Source organism: Hyaena hyaena, unplaced genomic scaffold (genome assembly GCF_003009895.1).
Source record: "Hyaena hyaena isolate Hyena2069 unplaced genomic scaffold, ASM300989v1 scaffold_656, whole genome shotgun sequence".
In the NCBI taxonomy this organism is placed as follows: domain Eukaryota; kingdom Metazoa; phylum Chordata; class Mammalia; order Carnivora; family Hyaenidae; genus Hyaena; species Hyaena hyaena.
In genome coordinates, this window is record NW_024081286.1 from 372,836 (window position 1) to 397,302 (window position 24,467).

The 24,467-nt window shown below is 38.5% G+C and overlaps 1 protein-coding gene across 1 annotated transcript in view; it reads left to right on the forward strand.

Moving 5' to 3' along the window:
* Window positions 1–24,467, forward strand: part of MALRD1 (MAM and LDL receptor class A domain containing 1) — an 800,662-nt gene that overhangs the window by 97,213 nt on the left and 678,982 nt on the right. Inside the window, 3 exon segments of the mRNA XM_039216734.1 lie at window positions 5,308–5,474; window positions 10,733–10,825; window positions 13,631–13,838. Of these exon segments, the coding sequence (XP_039072665.1) occupies window positions 5,308–5,474; window positions 10,733–10,825; window positions 13,631–13,838 (468 nt within the window).

The following is a 24,467-nucleotide window of genomic DNA, read 5'->3' on the forward strand; positions in this document are numbered from 1 at the left end:
CCCCGATGTCTTATGATATGAGGCATCTCTTATGTTTATTTGCCATTTGTATGTCTTCTTTTGTGAGGTGTCTGTTAAGACCTTTGGGTTTTGGTCTTTTATCTTTATCATTTTATTTCTTCACCATTGTTTCTTTTACTTCAGGCCCTTGATTCCCTTCCTTCTTGAGAAAGTTCACTTATTTTTTTACTTAGAAAAGATCTGTAGCAATGGTCTTGCTAAGTATTTGTAAACTTAAAATGTTTTTAATGGCCTCACTCCTAAATAATAATCTATTTGGTCATACAATTTTTGAATGAAAGTGTGTTCATTTATTTCTAAGTACGTGGTGATGGTTCCTCTTTTATCTCCTGATAATTACTGTAGTCATCAAGAAGTATGAGCTCATCTATTTTTTCAATTTTTTGAAGATTTAATAAAATGTTTATCTCTACTGTCTGTAAATGTCACTGTGATTAGTGAAGATGTGAATATATTTTATTTAAAATTTTCAGTGCTCACAAGGCATATATGTCATCACTTGTGGGTATGGTATGTTACTCCTTTCTAATTAAATTTTTTTAAATTTTTCTTATTTATTTCTGAGAGAGAGAGAGAGAGAGAGAGAGAGCAAGCAGGGAAGGGTCAGAGAGAGAGGGAGACACAGAATCCAAAACAGGCTCCAGGCTTTGAGCTAGCTGTCAGACAGAGCCCGACATGGGGATCGAACCCATGAACCATGATATCATGACCTGAGCCTAAGTCGGACGCTTAACTGACTGAGCCACCCAGGCACCCCTCCCATTCAGCACTTTGTATATATCATGCTACTCCCTTTTGGCTTTCCAAAGCCAGTTTTCTGTTGAGAAAATCCAGCTAGCCTTATAGGTCTTCCCTTGCAAGTAAAGGACTTCTTTTGTCTTGCTACTTTTAAGATTATTCCTTTGTCACTATATTTTGAAAATTTAATTATAATGTCTTAATGTTGGCCTACTTTGTTGATTTTAATGGGAGTACTCTGTGCCCCCTGGGTCTGGATGTCTCTATCCTTTCCCAGATTAGGGAAGTTTTCTGCTCTTATTTCTTGAAATATATTTTCTGCTTCCTTTTCCCCCTCCTCTTCTTCTAGGACTCCTATTTATGAAAGTTATTATGTTTACTGGGATCACTGAATTCCCTAAGGCTATTCTCATTTTGCATAATTTTTTTCTCTGTCTTTTGTTCAGCTCCATTATTCTCCATAATTTTGTCTTCTAGATCACCAGTTCATTCCTCTGCTTCCCCCAGCCTGCTCTTTATTGCATCAAGCCAGTTTCCAATCTCGGTTATTGTGCTCTTTGTATCTGATTGATTGTTTTTTAACTGTTTTCTCCGTGGTAAGGGTTTCCTTGTTTTCTTCTGTCTTTTTTTTCAAGCACAGTGAGTATCTTTATGATTGTTGCTTTAAATACTCCATCAGACATGTTATTCATGTTTCGCTGAGATCTCACAATATGGAGAAGAGGTCATGCAGTGTCCAGGGCTGGTGCTTTAGTGCCTGTCTCTGGTGTGTGGTGCATGTACTCTGCTGTTGTGTTTTGGCTGCTCTGTCCTTCAGGCCTGTCATCTGCAGAGGCTCTTCTCACCTGCTCTGGGCAATGTTTGGTCCCTGGCCTCAATGTGGTGAATTTAAACTAAGGGTGTGCTGGTCTTCTTGTGAAATGAGACCTGTCACCACCTCCACCATATTTGAAGCCCTGCAGAACTCCATGGTCGGGAGATGTAGCGTGGATAGGGGTTTGTGCTGGTCTTCTGGGGGAGCGGATGCCATGCTGGGACTAAGGAAAGCATGAGAAGCACAGTCCTGTCAGAGCACAGGGGCTGGGGCTCAGGGTAAGCCAGTTAGGCTGCCAGTGTTGGAGCTGCACTGCCTCCTGCAGGTGGCCCTGTGTTTATGTTGAGCACAGGGGAAGGAAAATGACCCTGGCCAACTCCTTTGTCCTCACAGAGGCATCTCTCTGACCCTGCCTCCCAGGGATGCACTCTGAGAAAAGCAAATCATCTCCCTGTCTTTCCCAGATGCTCTTGGTGCTGTCTGCTCTCAGGTTGTTTGCCTGCCTTCTCTCCAGGAGCAGTGCAGTGCCCTCTGGGCTCTATCCCAACTAAGCTCACAGACCTGTAAAATGCCAGGCTTTAAGCCCTTCTGGTCGCAAGAACTCACAAAATTCAGCTCCTCTTCTTTTCCAAGCCAACGACTCTTTGGAACTTTCTTCTTGTTCATTCCCTTGTGTGCCCCTCTCTGCTTGCCCTTCTCGTGACCTCAGCTCCTTCCCCCTGCAGCACCTGTGATCTCTTTCAACCCTAAATTATGTCTCTGCACTTTCTACTTTATTCTATGTGGTCTCTTCTCTCACTTTAGTTGTGGAGTTTGTTCTGTCAGTCTTCAGCTCAATTTCTGGGCTGTTAAGGTTATTTGATTTGATTACCTAGTTGTGTTCATGGGATAAGAAGAGCCTCGGGTCCTCCAACTCTGCTGCTGTCTTCCTCTCCTAACATTACTTATAAAACATAAAAATGAGAACATTTTTATTTCTCCTTCATTTTTGAAGAACAGTTTTGCTGGATACAGAATTCTAGGTTGGGTTTTCCTTTTCTTTTTCTTTTTTAATGTTTATTTATTTTTGAGAGAGAGAGATAAGCATGCACCTTGGTGGGTCAGAGAGAGAGGGAGACACAGAATCCAAAGCCAGCTCCAGGCTCTGAGCTGTCAGCACAGACCCCCACCATGGGACTCTAACTCACGAAACAGAAGATCATGAGCTGAAGTTGGACACTTATCCAGCTGAGCCATCCAGATGTTCCTCCTGTGTTTTTTTCCCCCCAAACTTTCCTCTTTGTTTTGGATCTTTTACAGTTTGAATATGACATGTTTATGTGTAGGTTTTTGGGTATTTATCTTGCTTTGTATTTTCTGAGCTTCCTGGATCTGTGGTTAAAATCTGACATTAATTTTGAGAAAATTGTCAGTGAATATTGCTTCAAATACTGCCTTTGTTCCTTTTTGTCTTTCTCCTTCTTGTATTCTCATTATGCATATGTCACTTTTGTAGTCATTCCACAGTCCTTGAACATTCTATTCCTTTATTTCCACTTAAAAGTATATTTACTTTTTAGTTTTAGAAGTTTCTGTTGACAGGGGCGCCTGAGTGGCGTAGTCGGTTAAGTGTCTGACTTTCGCTTAGGTCATGATCTCGCGGTTCGTGGGTTTGAGCCCCGCGTCGGGCTCTGTGCTGACTGCCAGCTCAGAGCCTGGAGCCTGTTTCAGAGTCTGTGACTCCCTCTCTCTCTGACCCTCCCCTGCTCACGCTCTCTCTCTGTCTCCTAGAAATAAATAAAACATTAAAAAAAAAAAAAGAAGTTTCCATTGACATAGTCTCAGCTGTGCCAGTCTATTTAATCACTACATTAAAGACAAAATTCATTTCTGTTGGAGTGTTTTTTTTTTAAATTTTTTGTCTCCAGCATTTTAAAATTTTTTCTTAGAATTTCCAGCTCTTTGACTACATTCTCAGTCTTATTTTCATATTTTCTACTTTTTTTCATTAGAACTCTTAACTTATTAATTATAGTTGTTTTAAGTTTATGCAACTAGAGATTAGACTCTTTACTCTTTGCTGCAACTGTAAACGTCTGAGGCTAAAAATTCACCTGGTTTCCTTGGTTTTGTCTTACTTATTGTCTTTGGGTTTCCTTAAAGACGTGTTCTAGAATGAGGTCTGAGTCCTACAGTTCTTTGAATAGCAATCCCCCGTAATTACACAGGATCCCCTTTCACATGGTGGTAAATTGTGAGGTGGAGGAGAAACATTCTCCAGTCTTTTAGTGAGATTGTTCCTCTCTTACATGATCTTCAAAAATGCTTCCTCCTCCCAATCCTAAGTGAGACAGCAAAGCTAGAAGGGACTGGATCTGGGTATTTCCTCCTCTCATGTGGAGGGCTAGAGCCTGCTCGAGTTGATACCATTCTTCTCATTCTTCTCCTAGGTCAGTTAGGCTCTAGTGAAACTCCACTTAGCAAGGTGGTGGTAAAATCATTACTTTTGAGTACAAGCCTTGCTATTAATACCTGAATACTCCAGGTGTATTTTCAGGTGTATTTCCTTAAGACCAACCTGGGTGACAGTGCTAGTTTAGAGTGTTATACTTCATGCTAATGCTCGGAGTTTCTCACATCCTGTCACTTAGTCATAGCGCAAGGTAGGGAATGCTGGCCTATTTTCCATCTCAGATTATGAGCAGAATTCCCCAACTCTAGTCTTCAAATTCATTGAGAGACTATGACTGTTCTTCCAGCTTCTTTGGCAATATGGAAATTAGTCAAAATCTAAGCTTCCAGAGCCTGAGTCTGGTCTCAGAGTTCAAGAGTTCTGTGGATTCAGCCCTACTCATCCTTTGGTGTAATTGTTTCTTCCTTATCTTTTTAGATATTTTGTTGCAATGGGTCTGTCTCAGCTTTTACACCCATGTGTTTTTATCTTATTTATCATTTCTTTGTTTAAAGATCAGAGGCAAAGTATTAACTTACTATGGAATTTGGTAAACTCTTACATTTTAAGTAAATAAGAGTTTTACTGAACTTAAATTCATAATTTTTAGAAATTGTAGGAATATTTACTAACTTACAGAAATAAAGGATTAAAATGCTTTATTATTGAAAGGCGAGGTTGTAAAATCATAGAAATAACTTTGCATTGTCTATATATTGTATTTAAGAACAGTGTAAATTGGTTTTAAGTATCAGATGTGTTAAAATTGATTGACAATATTTTTACGTACTATGAAATTCATAGGTGTAGAAAATAGGCCTGTAGATATCTGATACTTCCATGTAGTTTGGTAAGAAAGAGGGCAGTTTAAGGTACAGTTCCTTGAAATTATTAAGGTTTTCCTAAAACTAAAAACTAAAAGAGAAATAAAAGGGGAAAAAGTTCTGGGAAGAAAGGTGAGGAATTCTTGGTTAAAGAAAGTTTGAATTGTGACATTTTAAAGAAAATGATAATGATTTGTAGCATAGAGATTTTTATAGCAGTAGATTTATTTTTATAAGAATGATGAATTGAGATTTCCTAATTTCAGGAAGTAGGAATGGATTTCAATGCATTTGAAAATACATATGGAAATGAAAACCTAATATTTGTAGTTGATGTAATCATTTTAAGGACTCATATCCTTTAAAATGAGATCTCTGTCTTTCACGCCAGATTCTGAAAACCCCAGAAATGTGATAATTTTGTCCAAACAGAAAACAGGTAACTTTTCTAAATTGCTTCCTTTTCCTTTGTTTTTCAGGTTACTATATGTGGGTAGAAGCTAAGGATGCTTCTACTCTTCACCGTTTAGACAGCAAGGCTTATTTAAATAGCTCCATGTGTCACTGCCTGGGCAAGAGATGTCATCTTCAATTCTATTACTCTATGGAAAACAGTGTTCTGAGGGTAGGACTCTATAGTGATAAGGTGAGAAGAAACATGCATTTATTTCAGATTCGTTGAATAAGTGAAATTTCTCTTTTGGCAGTTTGTGTTTCTCTTTCTCAGTTGGTATTCTTTAACTTGACTTTATTTAGTATACCTTTGAAAAGAAATACTAAGAATCAGCTTAAGAGACACTGTCATGTAGAGCCTTTAATGCTATAATTTGCATAATGTTATTTTACAGAATTGTTCAAATTCATGGAAATATATTTAAAAAGTTAAAGTTCTAATAAAAATGATATTTTTGAGGTTCTTTATTGTTGGCTCTGTGGTGACATTCTGACGAGATCTGTTTTGGATTTTAGATCCACATATCACTAGAGCTATAATCATGATGGGAACAAATTACCTGTTATGGTACCAGTAGATTCAGTTTTAGAGACTGGTAATTACTGATTAAATACAAACAAAGGAGTCATTGGAATGGGTAAAAAGAGGCTCAGTGGGAGAGTGAAAGTTGCGGTGTCAATACCAGCAAATAAAACAAATGCTGGCCTTTTTTTTTTTTTTAAACCTAATTTGAAATGAAAACAATCCTCCTCAAGTGAACAACCATCTGAGATGCTTTGAGAATTTCTATTGTGAAGAAGAACTTATTTATAGATTGAAGTAAAAAAAATCACAGGCATCAATAATGGTCTTTCTAGCAATGGGAAGCGTTTGATAATAACGTCAAGAATTCTGATAGAGGAAAAAGGGAGATAGTAGAAGCATCCAAGTCAAATTCTTTTGGCTTGAGATGCTTTGAAGAGATCTAGTTGGAACTTCCTCTTGACATTGACCAAATGCGTTTCCCTACAAAAGTGTATTTATTTAGCATCTGTTCTTATCAAGTATCACTAATCACTGTCAATGGCATTTTTTTATTCTATTTTCTTCTGAAGTCAGAAGTGCCATCATAATGAATCCTCAGGTATTGCCTATTACCTGCCTATTACCACGAGATCTGAAAATCCCAGAGAAATTCTCTTTTTCATCCTAGTTCTAACACAACACCCCTCTCTTTTTCTTTGGTATCATTTTCTCTGTCTCCAGTCTTTTTTCTTCAACCTCTTCTTTTCCATAACATTCACAGAGTTCTAAAGCATAAAATTGGATGGGTGCATTCATTAGATGGCCTAATACGTTTGCTTGTTTGTCTTTTGTGGATGGGACACAATTGATAGCATTCTGTACTGAATTTTATTTTTGTGACATTTTTGCAGTGGTATTTGGCATTAGACGAATTTTGTTGAATTCATATCATAGTTAAAGATGCATTAAATAATGTGGTCCCATGATACTGCTTTTCACATGACAAGTGATTAATATTCACTAAGTGTTAAATGAGGTATCTTAAATTTAAGTAGAAATTTGTGTCATATATCTTCTAATCCTAAAGATTATTTTAATCTACCCTGAACAATAGTGATAGATTTTAAAAGTATGTATATAAATACATATATATATGAATATATGGAAAGGTATATATATAAAAATAATATGTGTATATTATATATATGTATGCACATACATATATGGAGTTATGAATTACTGAAAGTGAACAATAGCAGTGTTCTGGGGACTTTGGGACTGTATAAGAAAATATTATAAACAAATTGACTTCAGATATACCATAAAATAAGAACAGAGTTATCAAAACTCCATCTCCCACATTGAAAGAAAGGAAGTTAATCACAGAGAACTGCTCTAATGTATTAATCAGAACTGGTTGGGTTTACACCTTTGAGTACTAAATAATGTTTGGTTCATAAGTTTACCCAGGATTCTGCAAGACAGTATACTATCTTTTCTCATACTCTATTTGCTCTGCTCTGTATACATAACACATAACGTATCAGTCACCAATGAAAAGTCTGCATCAAAATACATTTAAATTACATGTTGAAGTTTTATCACAAACTCAAAAAAAAGATTCCAGTGCTATCATTAAAAACAATTAGCTCTTGAGGAAAATGATCATTTATATCTCCCATGAATAGAATAAAGAAAACAGTCTTAGGATATAGGCAGGTAAATCGAGAAATATCTAGTAAGGAAGCTAAAGGTTGTTTTTTTATTTTCAGAGGACATTAGAACTTGAGAAGTAGAAAATACAGGTGAAAGGCAAGTTGTTAAATAAAAAGTTGACTCTTTTTAGGGTCAGCTTAAGTGTGTAGCAGCTCTAATTTCTACCATATAGCGATCCTTGAGATTAGGTCTCTATCATCTATAAAATAATAATCATAGTAACAGCCTATATTTTATCCCAAAGAGAGTTTCCATTGTCAATGAGTCAGCTTGTGGTACATTGTACATATTTTGATTAACATTAAAAACGACTGGTTATTCATGATGATTATAGCTAACAGTATGGTTTTGGAATTTGCTAAGAGTATAGATCTTAAAAGTCACCACAAGGAATAAAAAATTGTAACTTCATGGTGTGACGAAGGTTAACTAAATTTATAGTGGTAATTATTTCAGAACATAAATGAAATCATTATATTGAACACCTTAAACATATCCATTGTTATATGTCAGCTATATCAATAAAACTGGAAAAAAGGGGGGGAAAGAAAAAAAAATTAAAACTGGTAAAAACAAAACAAAACAAAAAGCCTCCCAATGACAGATGGGAAGAACACATAGCTGGGTCAGGGAGGAAAATGCCTTAGAAAGGGTTTAAAAAGAACACAAACAATAACCTTGAATTTGGTACGTTTGATTTCTTCATTGGAGGAGGGAAGGATTAGCCTAGGTCTCCAGGAGATATAGTGATTCTTGCCTTGAAAGGTAAAATGGCATTATTGGTCCTGGCCTGGGAGAGGAAGGACATTTTTAAAACTTTTACTGATTGGTTGATTGAATGATTTTAAGATAATAGAAAATTAGAACTTCACTTGAAAGGTGTTTCTGAGCTGAGGCTTTCTTTTTTACATTGACAACTGTGCAAAGTAACTACATAAGAGTCTGAGGTTGAGGAGAGAATAAGATAAAAGCTGATTTTATTTAGTTGGAATAGACTCTTTTTCTTTTTCATTCCTTATGCTGTCAGACAGGAAAATGTGCTAGAAAAATCTGTATGTCATACACAACTTGCCATTAACTTAGTGTATAAAAAGCCATTTAAGTTTTAAAAGAATGCTGCACACTTTTCAGAAAACTGTAAACACATTCTTCTTTGGGTGGAAGAGAGGGGAATTAATTTGTCAGTGGGGAAAAGAAAAGCAGGATTGCTCTAAGTTATCTTCATAAATGAAATGGAAGGAATATGCTGAATGCAGCTTGCTAGGCAGTGTCCCTAAGAACATCTGTGGAGAATGTTTAGTGTCTTGATGCTAAATAGCTGAAGTTGAATAGGAAATTATTCAAAGAAAAATTAGTTGTGTGTCCCAACTTTGTGTCACTCCGGTTCATCCTGGAGTGACCTGGAGGTTGTCAGCTGAAAATATGTCTACTGTGGATGCTTCACTGTCTGGTGGAAGTCTTAACAGTTGATGTGAATAAGTAATGAAATGAAGTACTTTTTTAAATGGGTTTAGACTATCTTCTGAAATATTCAAGACTTGGAAATTGGAGTAGACATCAGAGGGTAAAGGACCGAGTTGAAAATAGATTCATTTTTAGGAAGTGTTGGCTATGAATGAAATAAGTGAGGCTGAGGGGAGATAAATGCTTACAAGAGTCCGAAAAAGCGTAAGTGTCACGTGAAATTTGAATCACAATGAGATGCCATCTTCCAGTGCTGTTTTCTGTCTCATAGCAGAAGGAGGGCATGGGCAGTCTCAGAGCTCACCTGACATATTTATGCCACTCTGCATTTTCATTATATTGAAACTTGAAAAAAATCAGTGCATCCTATGGGCAAACATTATGAATGATCTGGTCTATCTTCAGCAGGGAAGTGTCAAATGAACTTGTGTGTTTGGTAGAATCTAAAGAAATATATTATGTCAGAATATAACACCATGGTCGTACGTCATAAAGCACAATAACATAGGCCAAATTTTGGAGTACATTATAGAGTTTTATGGAGTATCTTAACTCATAGTGTATAGTAGGAACATACTTTTGCATACACTTCGTAACCTGGAAAATGATCATTTTACCAATGCATGACAGAGCATGCTCTAGAAGGCACAGAAAGGCCTTTGAAAGAACAAGAGAGTCACATAGAAATATATTCTCCAGAAAATAACTATATTGTTTGGAACTCGAAATGAATTCTTCCATAGAAAAAATATGTTGAGATTGTGCAAAAGAACATATCTTATAGCATTGTGTTTTTTAAATGTTTATATTTGAGAGAGACAGAGACAGAGACAGAGAGAGACAGAGTGTGAGCAGGGGAGGGACAGAGAGAGAGAGGGAGACACAGAATCCAAAGCAGTCTCCAGGCTCTGAAGTATCAGCACAGAGTCCTATGCAGGGCTGGACCTCATGAACCATGAGATCATGACCTGAGCTGAAGTCAGCTACTTAACTGACTCAGCCACTCACGTGCTCCTAATGTTGTATTTTAAACTTTCATATTAAGTGTTTGCTTGTTCTTTCTTTCTTTTCTAATATCATGGCAATATCATAAAGTGTAGTAATATTAGTGGGATCACATTTAAATAGCTGGCATTATGAATTTCTGTTTAGAATTGTATTTTTGAAGTACAGGACTTTATTTAAGATTCTGTTCAAATTATTGTTCTGTACTGACTCTCCATTGTTAAAAAATATAAGCAGCTTTATTATAGTCATGCTTTATTTCCTTATTTTTTTAAAGACTGTTTTGATAGAGCAGTTTTAGGTTGTTAGCAAAATTAGGGGGAAGGTACAGAGATTTCCCATTTTCCCCCTGATCCCTTCCCCACTATCAACATCCTCCATCAGAGTGGACCTTTATTATAAATGATGCACCTGCTTTGACACATCATCATCACCCAGAGTCCATGGTTTACATTTGGGTTCCCACCTGGGGTTGTGCATCCCATAGGTTGGGACAAATGTACAATGACATGTATCCACTGTGTGTTATCATACAAAGTATTTTCACTGCCTTTCAATCCTCTGGGCTCTGCTTTTTTATCCTCCCCGGCCTCCATTTTATCGTTTCTTTAAAAAGTGTTTTACACTTTTTTACCAATACTTTAGGCTTCCTAGTACTTCATATCATATACGTAGGGTAAACTCTCCTGGAATGTAATTGAGAGAGCACACGTGAGAGTAGAGTTTGGGAAATGAGTAATGTCATTTTCTTTGAATCAAAGGAAGAAGAAATATCTTGGACATATAACGCATCAACTGACAGAAAATGGGTGAAAGCAGAGGTGTTAATACCAGAAGGACTGATGACATTTAAGGTACAAAATGGAAAAACAAGTACTTTTTTATATCGTAAGTTTAATTTGTAGTTTTGCAATAGTGAATTTTGTCACTCATTTCTAAATTTAAATTAGCATTAAATTAATGATTCAGATTTGTATATTTGGGGAGAGCAATTGCCTACTTCTTTTCATTGTACTTAGCCCTTCTGAGGCCACATTTCCCATGAGAGGAAGAGCCAGAGAGTGACTACTCATGTTTAAAGCCTCTTCATTTTACATGGGCTCTATCTCTAGCGCCCTCCACCTCCAACACCATGCATTGAAAACAAGGAAGCAAACTGCTTTATGAACCAGATAAATAATAAATTGATATTGAAAATCAGTAAAGACTGCAAATGTTTTGAATATAGTAATTCACATCTTTATGAAACATGGATAACTCTACCTTTGCAAAGATATATCTAAAATATACATATGATAGTGGAAATGTGTTAATGTCTCTGAAAAGCATTAACTCGGGATTTTGTGTTGTATATACAGTTGAGATTGTGCAGAAAAATATATCTGATGTTTTTTAACTTTCATATTAAAAATTTGCCTGTCATTTCTTCTTTTCTAATAAAACAATATCATAAAATGTAGTAATAACAGGGGGATCAACATTTATATAGCTGGTATTATTAATTGCTATTCATAATTTTATTTCTGAAGGGCATTATTTTACCTAAGGTTCCATTTCTATTGTATTATATATAGAGTGTATAAATATGTTTATGCTGGGCTGTGAATGTAAAATAATAAGACTAATTGGACATGTGTCTCATGAAACCAATTTCATTCCTTTATGATAATACCACATATGTACATTTTTCTAGGTTTGAAAGGGGGAATCCAAATGAAACTGAACTGTAACCATGCAGATTTTTAGAATCCCATTTACTGCTCAGATTGGAATTTCTGAACCATAGCATTTTTGTATTAATCACAGCAAAGTTGAGGTTTATATCATAGCCTATTGAAATAACATTTGACACTATTTTAATTTTCTAAGCTGATATTTCTCTTTATAACTTCTGAAAGAGGTACTAAATGATTAGAGTTTCATTCCTTTTCTATAAACTGGATATTAAAGTTTGTTTTGTTATTGAAATCAAAGATAAAATATAAAGAAAGTAATTTGGGAGCTATTCTAGATTTCCAAGTACATATTAGATGTAATTAACTTTTCAATAATAGCACCCTTTTGAAATCTGAGTTTAAACTCATCAATTTTGAAACCCAAACTGATATCATTTAGGTATAGCTGATCTCGTGCTGCTATAACAACATATAGCAATAGATCCAATAATTTATATGTATTTATACTTTGATATTCATATGTAGAATGTATACAGCAGCATACAAAGTTTTTCTATTATTAGATATGATTTAAATGTAATATAATTTTCTAGACTAAATTGTTAGATATATTTGCAAACTGAGACTTGATCTTAAGTAATTTTTTTATTTAAGTTTTTATTTCTTTTTGAGAGAGAGAGAGATGGACAGTGAGTGGAGGTAGAGCAAAGAGAGAGGGAGACACAGAATCCAAAGCAGGCTTCAGGCTCTGAGCTGCCAGCATGAGCTGCCAGCAAAATCATGACCTGAGCCTAAGTTGGACACTCAACCAACTGAGCCACCCAGGTGCTCCCTTAAGTAATTCTTAACAAATATATATGTATATATATATTTCATATTTTTGCAAAGGAGAAAATCTATTCAGAGACTCTTAGCTAGAAGAAACTCAAAGGAATTAGTCTTTATTTCTAGTACCTTGTACATTAACAGCATATTGTTCGTTGCTGTTCAATGGTATTTTCTGTTGTAAGGAGAAATTTAAGTATCTGTGCCTCCCAATATGGTAGCCAATAGCCACATGTGGCTACTGAACACTTATAGTGTGGCTAGTATGGCTGAGGAATGGAATTTTAATTTTATTTTAGTTAACTTAATTAGAAATTGCCATTTCTAGCTTGTGGCTACCATTCTGGATGGCAGAGAATTCATTATTTAGTAGAGTCAGGTATTCATACCTCTCCTTCACTCTGGTGTTAGCTTATCATTGCTCTTGATAGAAGCTCAAGGAAAATCCTTTGATAGTATCTTAGACTGGACTAACAAGTATGGCCATTTCACTTGCTAATACTGTATACCTTCTCGCAATTCAATTGGAGAAAATGAGACTTATTTCTTTTAATTAGCACTTGTTTGATTATTAGGGAAATTCTTCTCTGAAAGTAGATTCTTATATTTTGTATTTATTCTTTTAAATTTTCTATTCTTCTGTTGTCTCCTCTTACTATTGCCTAACATTTCCCTTTTTGCATTCCAATGCTGATTTCAGTCGTTTAAAAACCAGGTGCAGTTAGAGCTTTTGGTGTCTAAGTAGTGATAATATTTATTTTTTTCCCTGAATATTAAAGGTAGAGAGCAGTGAAGATGACGTTCAAGTATCAAGTTTGCAGCCAGGGACATTGCCAAGGGTGAAGTGGCATGTTGTATTTCTAGTGCTCATGGGTGGTTTCTCAGAGGTGTCAGTGGATCTACTGTGCCCATAGTCTTTATCCTGTTCCCTTTGGTGACATGTTACGGATTGCTGACCTTTCCTAAATGTAGGGCTTTTTCCATTCAGACCGATTATGCATGTGAGTCAGGCCTCTCAAGTAGGAACTTTATCGGTTGTATTTGCTTCTCTTTTAACAGGTGTTTTTCTCAGTAATTATTAAATGTGTATTCTTTTTTGGAGGGGTCTTTTAAAGGAGATTATCAACTCATAAATTGTTCATGTTTTGCTTTTTGAAGATTATCTTTGAAGGGACTATTCTGAGCCAAAAAGGTTTCATTGGGCTGGATCAGCTCTGGGTCTACGCCTGTGTACACGCTCCATCCAGAAAGCTTTGCTCTACAGGTGAATTTACTTGTGCCAGTGGCCAGTGCATCGCCCAAGAATTGGTCTGTGACTCTCAGTGGGACTGTTCTGATGACAGTGATGAAGACCCAGCAACCTGTTGTAAGTGAATTAGTGATTTACTTCTTCACATGTTCACATTCATGACTGTGGTTGGATTTAAAAGTCTTTGCACTGAGTGAGGTTAAGTTAATATGTATGAAGTAAAATGAATGGATATTCTCATTCTGAAGTTATTAACACTATTCTTTATGCAGGTCTCTAAGCTAATTTAAAGCTTGGTACTTTTTGTTAACACTGCAAACTTTGTTGAACAAGTGAATAATTGTATTGTGGCCTGTGTGCATGTTGACGAGGAAAATGGGTGGGAGAAGGATCCTCTTTATACTTTTCCCTTTGGAGATATATATTATGGGTTGCTGACCTTTATTAAGTATAGGGCATTTTGCATTCTGACCAATTCTATGGAAAGCTTTGGGGGGGGGGTGTTAAAGAGAAGGGCTGTCATTGCCTTCTAGGCAGCCATGATGACTGTAGAAATGTCAGCCATGGTTGATATTCATGACTGGGCAAAATTTAGGTCCAGCACCTGCCTTTTAGGATTTTTATGGAGAGTCTTTGATAGGAGTGATGACAAGAAGTCCCATTATTATTCAAGTCTAGTTGTATTTGAAAGGAAATATAATTTAATTTACAACCCACATGATGGTTCTCATATCAGGTAACTTAGCAACGAGGATACTTGCATCTCTTTGGAAATGATGTCTTCTAACTAAATGAATCCAAATCCCATATCACAATCACGTGGGTTTTCTTAATTATTAAAAATTTGTCACTTATTTTGCTGCGGTTTTATTTTAATGATATATTTTGTTGAAAAAATATTGCAGCAAGGTAAGTGTCACCTTTTAAATGAAAAGTTCTTTGTACAAAATGCTTTTCTGTTGATGGGTAAGGATTTTAGTAAGAGCAATGGAAAGGGATGCAGGAAAGAGGAGATGGGAAAGTGAGGCAGGAATCCTCTGCCTATTTGTAAACAGCAAGTCCATTAATGCCTCAGACACTTTCTTTTAATAGTAGATTTAAAATAACAGGGGTGCCTGGGTGGCTCAGTCAGTTGAGTGTCAGACTTCATCTCAGGCCATGAAATCAGGGTTCGAGGGTTCAGGCCCTATGTTGGGCTCTGTGCTGACAGCTCAGAGCCTGGAGCCTGTTTCAGATTCTGTGTCTCCCTCTCTCTCTGCCTCTCCCCTGCTTTATGCTCTGTCTCTCTCTCAAAAATAAATAGACATAAAAAAAAATCTACTTACTAGTATAATCTTGGTGGAATGTTTGTGCACTCTCTTTTTTCACTCAAAAAATATGTAAGGACAATTCATGTTCTCTAATGTGTCAGTTTCCTTTTTAAAAAATTAAGTTTATTTATTTGAGAGAGAGACAGAGCAGGTGTGCACACACGTGCACAGGTAGGGGATGGGCAGAGAGAAGGAGAGGCAGAATCCCAAGAAGGCTCCACATCATCAGCACAGAGGCTGATGTGGGGCTTGAACTCACTGTGAGATCATGACCTGAACCTAGATCAAGAGTAGGTTGCTTGACCGACAGCACCACCCAGGCACCCCTGTCAATTTCTTTTCTATGCTTTAACATTTCATGTAAAATTTTTTTTTAATGTTTTGTCTATTTCTGACAGAGAGAGAGAGAGAGAGAGAGAGATTGGCAGCATGAGCAGGGGAGGGTCAGAGAGAGAGGGAGACATGGAATCTGAAACAGGCTCCAGGCTCTGAGCTGTCATCACAGAGCCCGACTCGGGGCTCGAACCCATGAACCATGAGATCATGACCTGAGCCGAAGTCAGACACTTAGCTGACTGAGCCACCAGGAACCCCTCTATGCTTTAACATTTCTTACAAACAATTTGGTTCATTTCTTCTGGAGGAATTCACCTTACTAATAGTTTGTATTATTCTTGGATTCATTGGCTGAATGTAAATATATTTTCAGTTGTACATATTGACACTTGGCTTTTTCCCCTCTCTTTTTTCCCCTCCAGTGAAGGGTTCTTTATGTTCTTCTTTTAATTTCTTAAAAATCAAATTCCACCTGGAGCATTAATAGATATTTAGCATTTGATTTTGAACATATTTTCCCATTTCTCTTTTTTTGTTGAAGTTTCATTGGTTACATATGTGGGATTTTTCTAGGGGAGTATATCCTGATACCATTCTGCTATTTGCTTTACTTGAACAAAGGGGAAGATGTCTGTGCTTTTCAACAGATAGTGTTACTTCTTAGTGTGTTAAATTTTCCAAATTATGTCATTTCATTTGAACAAAGAAAACCTGGTATGTTTGCTTGATTGAGACCAACTTCATAAAATAAAAGGGGTATGACGTAAAAATGTAGCCATATTACATATTATAAAATATATATTTTGATGCATATATCTCCATATATTTTGATGCTGACATGAGTATTTCATGTATATATTTATTCAATCATTTTTGTTTTGAGGAAATTATACAGCAATCAAATTATTAGAATTGATATAACATTACACTGTTTTCTGCACTAAAATACTTAATATATTTGTGCATATATAAGTGCTTATATATAATCACTAAATAAGAGAAGCTTCCCTTTGAAATTTAGAACCACTTTGAAATATTCTACACCTACTTTTCAATTTGTATGTTATGAAGTAAGTGAATTCGTAATGCAAACTTTTCATGTAAATAGTATTCCCAAGTTCATACAGCACAAGAAACATGCTTTTATCCCTTCAATTTATCCCATTTTAGGATGAATCTCTAGGACAGTGTAGCTCATATATGCAGTTTGAATAGCATGATGAGTAGTTACTGGAGACTCAGGAAATATTAACTGATGAATACAGTTCGTTGGTATTATGGCGTCAGTGCGCTTTTCCCTAGTCACACTCACTCAGGTGTTCTTTTGTTACCAAGTCCCTTTTAATTTTAGATACTTTTAACAAGAGTAGTTGACTGAGCCTCTAGCCCTGTGCCTTTTATAAAGCAGTTAATTGTTAAGTGAAAAGGAGTGTGGCTAGGGTTTTGCTACTCTAGTGTAACTTGTGGACCAGCAGCATCAGCAGCATCTGGGAGCTCTTTTGAAATACAGAACCTGAGGCCATAGCCCAGTCTTACCGAACCAAAACCTGACGATTAACAGTGTCTCAGGTGGTTCCTTTGTATATTAAAGTTTGAGAACCACTGAGCCAAATAGTCTTCAGAAATGAAGCCACAACTGAGATAAGAGATGGTATATAAAAAGAAGCCGACTTAAGGCAAACTGGTCAAAAGATTCTTTTTTTTTTTTTTTTTTTTTAATTTCTGAGAGAGAGAGAGAGAGATATCAGGAGCAGGGGAGGATCAGAGAGAGAGGGAGACACAGAATCCGAAACAGGCTCCAGGCTCTGAGCTGTCAGCACAGAACCCGATGCGGGACTGGAACCTACGAACCGTGAGATCATGACCTGAGCCGAAGTTGGACGCTTAACCAACTAAGCCACCCAGATGCCCCAGTCAAGAGATCTTTAAGGCTAAAACTTCTGTAACTAATTCCTAAGGGCATCAGTGTAATACCAAAAGATAGATTTTTTTTTTTTTTAGGTTTATTTATTTACTTTGAGAGACAGCACGAGAGGGAGGGGGTAGAGAGAGAGGGAGGCGACAGAGAATCTCAAGCAGGATCCACACTATCCGTGCAGAGCCAGACCAGGGGCTCGAACTCAAGAAACCCTGAGATCAGGCCCTGAGCCCACACCCAGAGTCTGATGCTTGGCCTACTGAGGCACCCAGGCACCCCAAACAATAGATTTAAAACCAGTTTTGTTGAAGTATACTGGACACACAGCAAATGCACTTGGGGAATGCATATACTCTACTGAGTCTGGAATACGCACGCACCTAATTTCTTTCCTTCACCTCTACCAGGGGTCCTGTGTCCCTTCTTGTTGTAAAACCCCTGAACGTGAGATTTTTAGCCCTTAACGTGGTGGGGCGGCACGTGTGGCCGCACGTGTGGGGACACATGCCGGACGGTCGCGGTAGCGTGGCGCCCGCCCTCCCGCAGCCCAGCCACCGTCAGCCGCCCGGGGCCCCGGGGCGTAGCGCACGGGCGGCCGGGGGCACCGGGGCGGGGACTACCACCGCCCCGCTTCGTCTTCCGCGGCCTCGCGGCCTTCCCCGCCTCCCCGCAGCGGCCGGCCGCCGCCCCCGGGCCGTGCGGGAGAACCCGCGCCGCGAGGCCGAGGTGTCGCGTTCGCTGGGGCGGCGCGCACGCTGTTGTGCGGGGCCCCCCGACCCGCCCCCACCCCTGGCGTGCGCGCGGGCGGCGGCCCCCTGGGCTGCGTCCGGCGGGCGCGCCGTGGCCGTGACCTCGCCCGTGACCTCCTGGCCGCCGCGCCGCCTGCAGGAAGGGGGCGGGAAGACCTGGGGAGCGAGCGCACGCCGGAGCGTGCGAGGAGGCGTGGCGCCCCCCTGCGGCGCACCCCTGGGTGCTGGGAGCCCGGGTGGGAGGGCCCGGGACCGCGGTGACGCCGGGAGCCAGCCCCGAGGGAGAGAGGTGTTCGCCGGGGAGCCCCCAACCCGGCCGGGAGCGCCCCGCTTCCAGTTCTTAGAGCGGAGAGAGGGTGGTTACGGCAAGGACTGCAGCGTCCGACGGCGGAGCGCCCGGGTGTGGCGTGTCCGGGGCACCCCCGCGGCTTCCTTCGGGCCGCCTTGCAGAAGTCGTCAGAGGCGCAGAACTCTGCCCCGGCGGAAGATCGCACCTGCCAACGTTGAAACGGACTCAGTGCTCCTGCTCGGTACGCCTCGCCACGCCGACCCTCTAAGTCCCCACCACCGAGATTTGTGGGGGAGTTTCAAAGGCAGATACCTGTGAAGCACTTTGAGCTTCAAGGACAGCATTTAAACGAACGTGGAAACCGGTCCTGCCCAGCGTGTCTTAGCCAGCAGCAGACAAGTGAGGGTTCCCCCCCACCCCTTTTCTGTCCCTCTCTGCTGAAAATAATTTATGAAAGGCCGTATTTTTGACAAAGCCCTAAACATAGTGTTGTGAAACAATTGGAAAAGAAATGCACAATACAGTCTTGTTGACTGTACTGTGGATGAGATTTCTAAACGAATTCATCTTGCCTAATTGACACTTTCTACCCACTGAACAACAGCTCACCATTTCCCTGTACCCCCAGCCCCTGATAACCACTGTGTTATTCTCAGTTTCTAGGAGTTTGAATATTTTAGATCCCTCATATAAGTGGAGTCACTATGTTATGTGAAATAAGCCAGCTAAGGGACAAATACTGCATGATTCCAAATGATAGATTTTTGACATTTATTAATATGCCCCTGTGTAAAAGAGGGACATTGCATTGCAATGTATTTTTAAAGATTTCTTTTAAAAAATATTTACTTTTTTGAGAGAAGGAGAGAGCAAATATGAGTGGGGCAGGGGCAGAGAGAGAGGAAGGGAGAGAATCGAAAGCAGACTCTGCACTGTCCGCGCAGAGCCTGATGTGGGATTTGATCCCTCAGACCTGTGAGATCATGAACTGAGCTGAAACCAAGAATTGGACTTTTAACTGACAGAGCCACCCAGGTTGCCCCTATTTTTTAAATATTACGAATAAAATAGTTAAAATATACCTCGCCCCAAACATATCTAAAGGCATACATTCGCGAGCTGAGCAATTTACATATAAAATATACCTAATTTCCAGACACATTCCACGTGGATGAACTCTGAAGACATTATGCTAAATGAAAAAAGTCACAAAAGGACAAATATTGTATAATTCTGTTTATAAGGTCCACGGAGGAGTCCGGTTCATAGAGACAGAAAGCAGAATGGGGGCTGCGGAGGTGGCGGAGGGACAGATGGGGAATTGGTGTTTACTAGGGATGGAATTTCACTTTGCAAAGACGAAGGTCTGGAAGATGCATGATTGTGATGGCTGCACAACAGCGTGGATGTACTCGATTCTGCCGAACTGTATGTGTAAAATGGTTAAAAAGATCAGGTTTATGCCACCTCTCTTTTACCACACAAAAATAAGATACTATGTATGTCTTTTTCAATCATAGCATGGAAAAAGACTGTATATGTGTTTCAAAAAGGATGGAAAGTTGGACGGATCTGTGTTCGAATCAAATGGTATGGGAAATTCTGGAGGAAAAGACATTCTTTTAATTGTAGGATTTTTAAAGAGCATTTAAAATGCTGGTAAGAATGGTGACACTTTAAATGAGAAGGAAGAAAAAAATAAAGAAGTCGATACAGTATTCAAGTGTAAGAAGTTTTAACCAAGAATCCAGTGGAGCACATTTAATGTTTACTGTGGTGCTGCCTCTGGATATCTTTCATATTTTGAAAAAAAGAGGTATGTTAAAAATTTTCTGCAGGCAAGGGAAATATACATGTAGTGGAGAAAAGATCCTTGTGGTTTCTCAATAAGTTTTAAAATGTTTATATAATATGATCAGAGTTAAGATCTAATATATGCTTCCATTCTTCTTTTATTCCCATAGATACTTTTTTCTCTTATATCACAAAAAAATGATTTACTTCTGAACTAGAAGATTTATAAATATTTCAATGTTCATAATCCAAAAGAATTTTCCTCAGCTGCCACAGTGAATTTTTTCTTCTGCCAATATGCTGCAGTGGTTAAATATGCAAGAGAAAGCTTTGTCATAATTTTAAAATATTACTCTGATGAAATCAGCAGAACTTCACTAAAATTATGAACAGTGGCATTTCTCATGGTCTGATTAGAAATAGTGAAGTGTGTTCTATAATCACAGGAAGTTAAAGTGAAAGCAACCAAATAATCAAAATCACTGTATGAACACCTTCTACTTATAATATGCATAGATGATGTTTTAGGTTTTCTAAATGTTTAGCATTTAACACACATGGTGTCAGGCATTTATTAGTGGCCAGAATGTGTTTGGCTCTCCTGGTTTTTTCCCAGATATTTACAATTACAACTTAAACTCGTTGAATTATGTAGGGGAATTTTAATGGAAAAACCTAAACTTTGGTGACTGGAATTTGATATAGTTTATAGCACAGTTAACTTCTACAATACTTAGCTTTAAAAAACGTCCCATGACGTATACTGGGATAAATGTCATTGGTATAAACAGCTGAGTGATTCAGTCACATTTTTACAGAGGTGACTGTACCATTTTGCTTCCACATGTCTTTAGGGTGATGAATTTGAAAAACAAATTTTCATTTTTCAAAGGACAGGGTGTTTCTCCTGTTTTGTGGAAAGTGCAACGATTGACATTTTAACTGGTGAAACATCCAGATAATGAAAGAAATCAATTTTTTTCCTAAAGCCACATCTCAACATTTATACAATCCAGAGTTCTTTATTGCCATTTCATAGTATTGCCTAGTTGGGTAATAGGATGGTTGCTGGGTACATCAGTGGCTACCTGCAGTGAATAAGATTGCTGTTTGCATGGATTTATGTATTTATTTATTTATTTAGTATATTAATTTATATTGCCCAACAGGGCAGTGTTGAATTGATTACCCAAACAGGGATGCTTAAGAGGGGGAAAAAAGAGGTATTAATTATTATACTAGGATAACAGGCATAAACTGAGGCAACCCAGATGGATGGTCACCCTACCCATGGAAGATTTTCTCTTTCAAGGAATAATTTTGGGTACCCTTGGGAGTAGGGGAAGAGTTCTTTACCATTTCCAAAACCTTTAAGCCCATTTAGAGGTCAGATAGGTATCCTGACTTGCGTATTTCTACACTCTACCAACTGAGAAGAGTCTGAGGTCACCTAATAAGTGGCAAAGTTCATAGAGAACCAAGGAGTTAGACCAGAGGATTTTCCAGATGGCAGGGGAAACAGTCACTGCTTGTTATTGGTGCTTAAGACTGTCAAAAAAAACAGAAGAGATTCTTCTTTGCGGATTAACTTTTATCAGTAGTACCCTCTGAACTCTGTAGCCAGAGCTGAGTAAAGAAAAACACATCTCTAAGATTTCCAGTTAAGTGCATGGGTGAGTGGCATTTCCTTGTCCTATTGATTTACCATTAGGTAGTATGCAACATTTTTCATTATTGTAATGTAGTTGTGTTTCTTTTTTGGGGAAATCCATTTCAGGAAGAAGGCAGTATTTGCTTGTTAAGAAGAAAAGTAGCGTTATATATCAATTATATGACTTTAAACAAACATAGCTCTGAGATCTAAATGTTTACATGTAGAAAAAACTCAAGTGGTAGTGTTACTTGCATAGTGGACTTCAGTGTTTTAAGAGTTGACACGTTAGTGATGAACTATCTGGTCATAAAACCAGGCATCCTTGTTTATAGAAATTTGGTCCTTTGATTGTTAAGATATCGTGAGCTTATTCAATATACTGGTCAATTTGGTCATCTGATGTAAAATTGAAAATAATGGTTAGGAGCAGGCATATGGTGATGTAGTGCCTGGGTTAGGGAGGCTTCATAGTATGAGCTTTGGTGACAGACATTTCAAAGCCCAGATGTTCTGTTTACTTAATTTATCACAGACAAGTACTTAGAGTAGCTTTTCTCTTAGAAGGATGATTACACTTACTGTGCCCGGTATTTGAGAGGACACATGGGAATATATGTAAAACACCTGGCACCACACTGGGTACTTCTGGTCACATGTCTGTTCTAATTACTAAAGATAGCATTAAAATATTTTTTAATGTTTAGTTTTTTTTTAATGTTTTATTTATTTCTAGGAGAGAGAGAGAAAGAGAGAGAGAGAGAGCGTGAGCAGGGGAGGGTCAGAGAGAGAGGGAGTCACAGACTGAAACAGCCTCCAGGCTCTGAGCTGGCAGTCAGCACAGAGCCCGACGCGGGGCTCGAACCCACGAACAGCGAGATCATGACCCAAGTGAAAGTCGGACGCTTAACCGACTAAGCCACCCAGGCGCCCCTTAATGTTTAGTTTTGAAAGAGAGACAGAGCACAAGTCGGGGAGGGGCAGAGAGAGAGGGAGACACAGAATCTGAAGCAGGCTCCGGGCTCTGAGCTGTCAGCACAGAGCCCAACCAGGGGCTTGAACCCACGAACAGTGAGATCATGACCTAAGCCAAAGTTGGGTGCTCAACTGACTGAGCCACCCAGGCACCCCTAGATAATAGCATTTTGATCCTAGGGAGCCTGCTAAAACTTTGAGTTTGTCAAGACTTTGGGTATGTTCTGACCAAGAATGTTTTGTCCCAGTGTTCTAAAAATGCATATGCATGAAAAAGAGTATTTGGAAATAAATTCTTAAATTGTATTAATTTACTCCTCAAGCTAATACCTAAGATAGCCTGATGCTATGATTCTTATTGTAGGCAAAGGAAATTTAAGCTCATAAAAACTAATTTCTCAAAAGCCCAAATCAGGTTGTTGGAATTTCTAGTTTACTGTCCAGTCCTGCTGTATTTTTCTCACTAATTTGGTGGCAAAGCTGGTACAGATGCTGTGTAGCTCACCCCAAACATTGAGTTGTTCTAGAACTAGTTATTTGTTTTAAAGTATTTCATTTTATTCATTTATTTATTCATTTATTATTTTTTTCTCCAAGTTTTCATTTAAATTCAAATTAGTTAACACGCACTGTTTTATTAGTTTCAGGTGTAGAACTTAGTGGTTCGTCACTTACATATAACACCCGTTGCGCCTCAGGACAAGTGCCCTCCTTGATACTCATTACCTATTTACCTCCCCCCCACCCCCCAGTAATCAGCAGTTGATTCTCTGTATTTAAGAGTTTGTTTCCTGGTTTGCCTCTCTTTTCCCTCCCTGTGTTCATCTGTGTCTTGAATTCCACGTATGAGTGAAATCATATGGTATTTGCCTTTCTCTGACTGACTTATTTAGCTTAGCATAATACTGTCTAGCTCCATCCAGTTCATTGGAAATGACAAAATTTCATTCTTTTTGAAGAATACATATCCACCATATCTTCTTTACCCATCCATCAGTAACTGATGGCCATTTGGGTTCTTCCCATTATTTACAATTTGGCTGTTGTAAATACTGCTGCTGTAAACATTGGGGTGCATGTATCCCTTCAGGTCTGTGGTTTTGCGTCCTTTGGGTAAGTACCTAGTAGTGCAATTGATAGACCATATGGGAGTTCGATTTTTAACTTTTTGAGGAACCTCCATAGTGTTTTCTTTCGTAATCAATATGGAAACTTAAGTATTTCCCAACTTTTTAGTTGTGTATTAAGAGGGAAACAAAAGGTGAAGTTCAGAACGTCTAATTTACCTGCAATTCCAAAGTGAGTAGGCTTTTTTTTTTTTTTTTTTTGGAGAAACTATCAAAATAGCATAACAGAATGAATACCGCAGCACCAGCCATAAACTGTTTGGGTGTCCAGAGTCCATTCCCCTCTTTCAACTGGATCTTTTGAAACTACTGACTCAGCAGTTGAGTCTTGGTGGTCTTGGCAGATGCATCAGTCATTCCCTGAAAAGCTCTCCTTTCACTGTGCATCGCTCAGCACCACAGAGTTGGCAACAGCTAGGATGAAACGTGTCAGACTTGCAGTCAGAAGAATCTAGAAGGGTGCTGTCTCACACACCACATGGAAAACTGAGAAAAAAGCAAAGCTATCCTGATATTCAGAAAACAATTATTACAAAGTGGAATGCTTGTTCTGCCCTCGAAGTTAATTGGCTAATGTAAAGTCTGTATTTCAGGAAT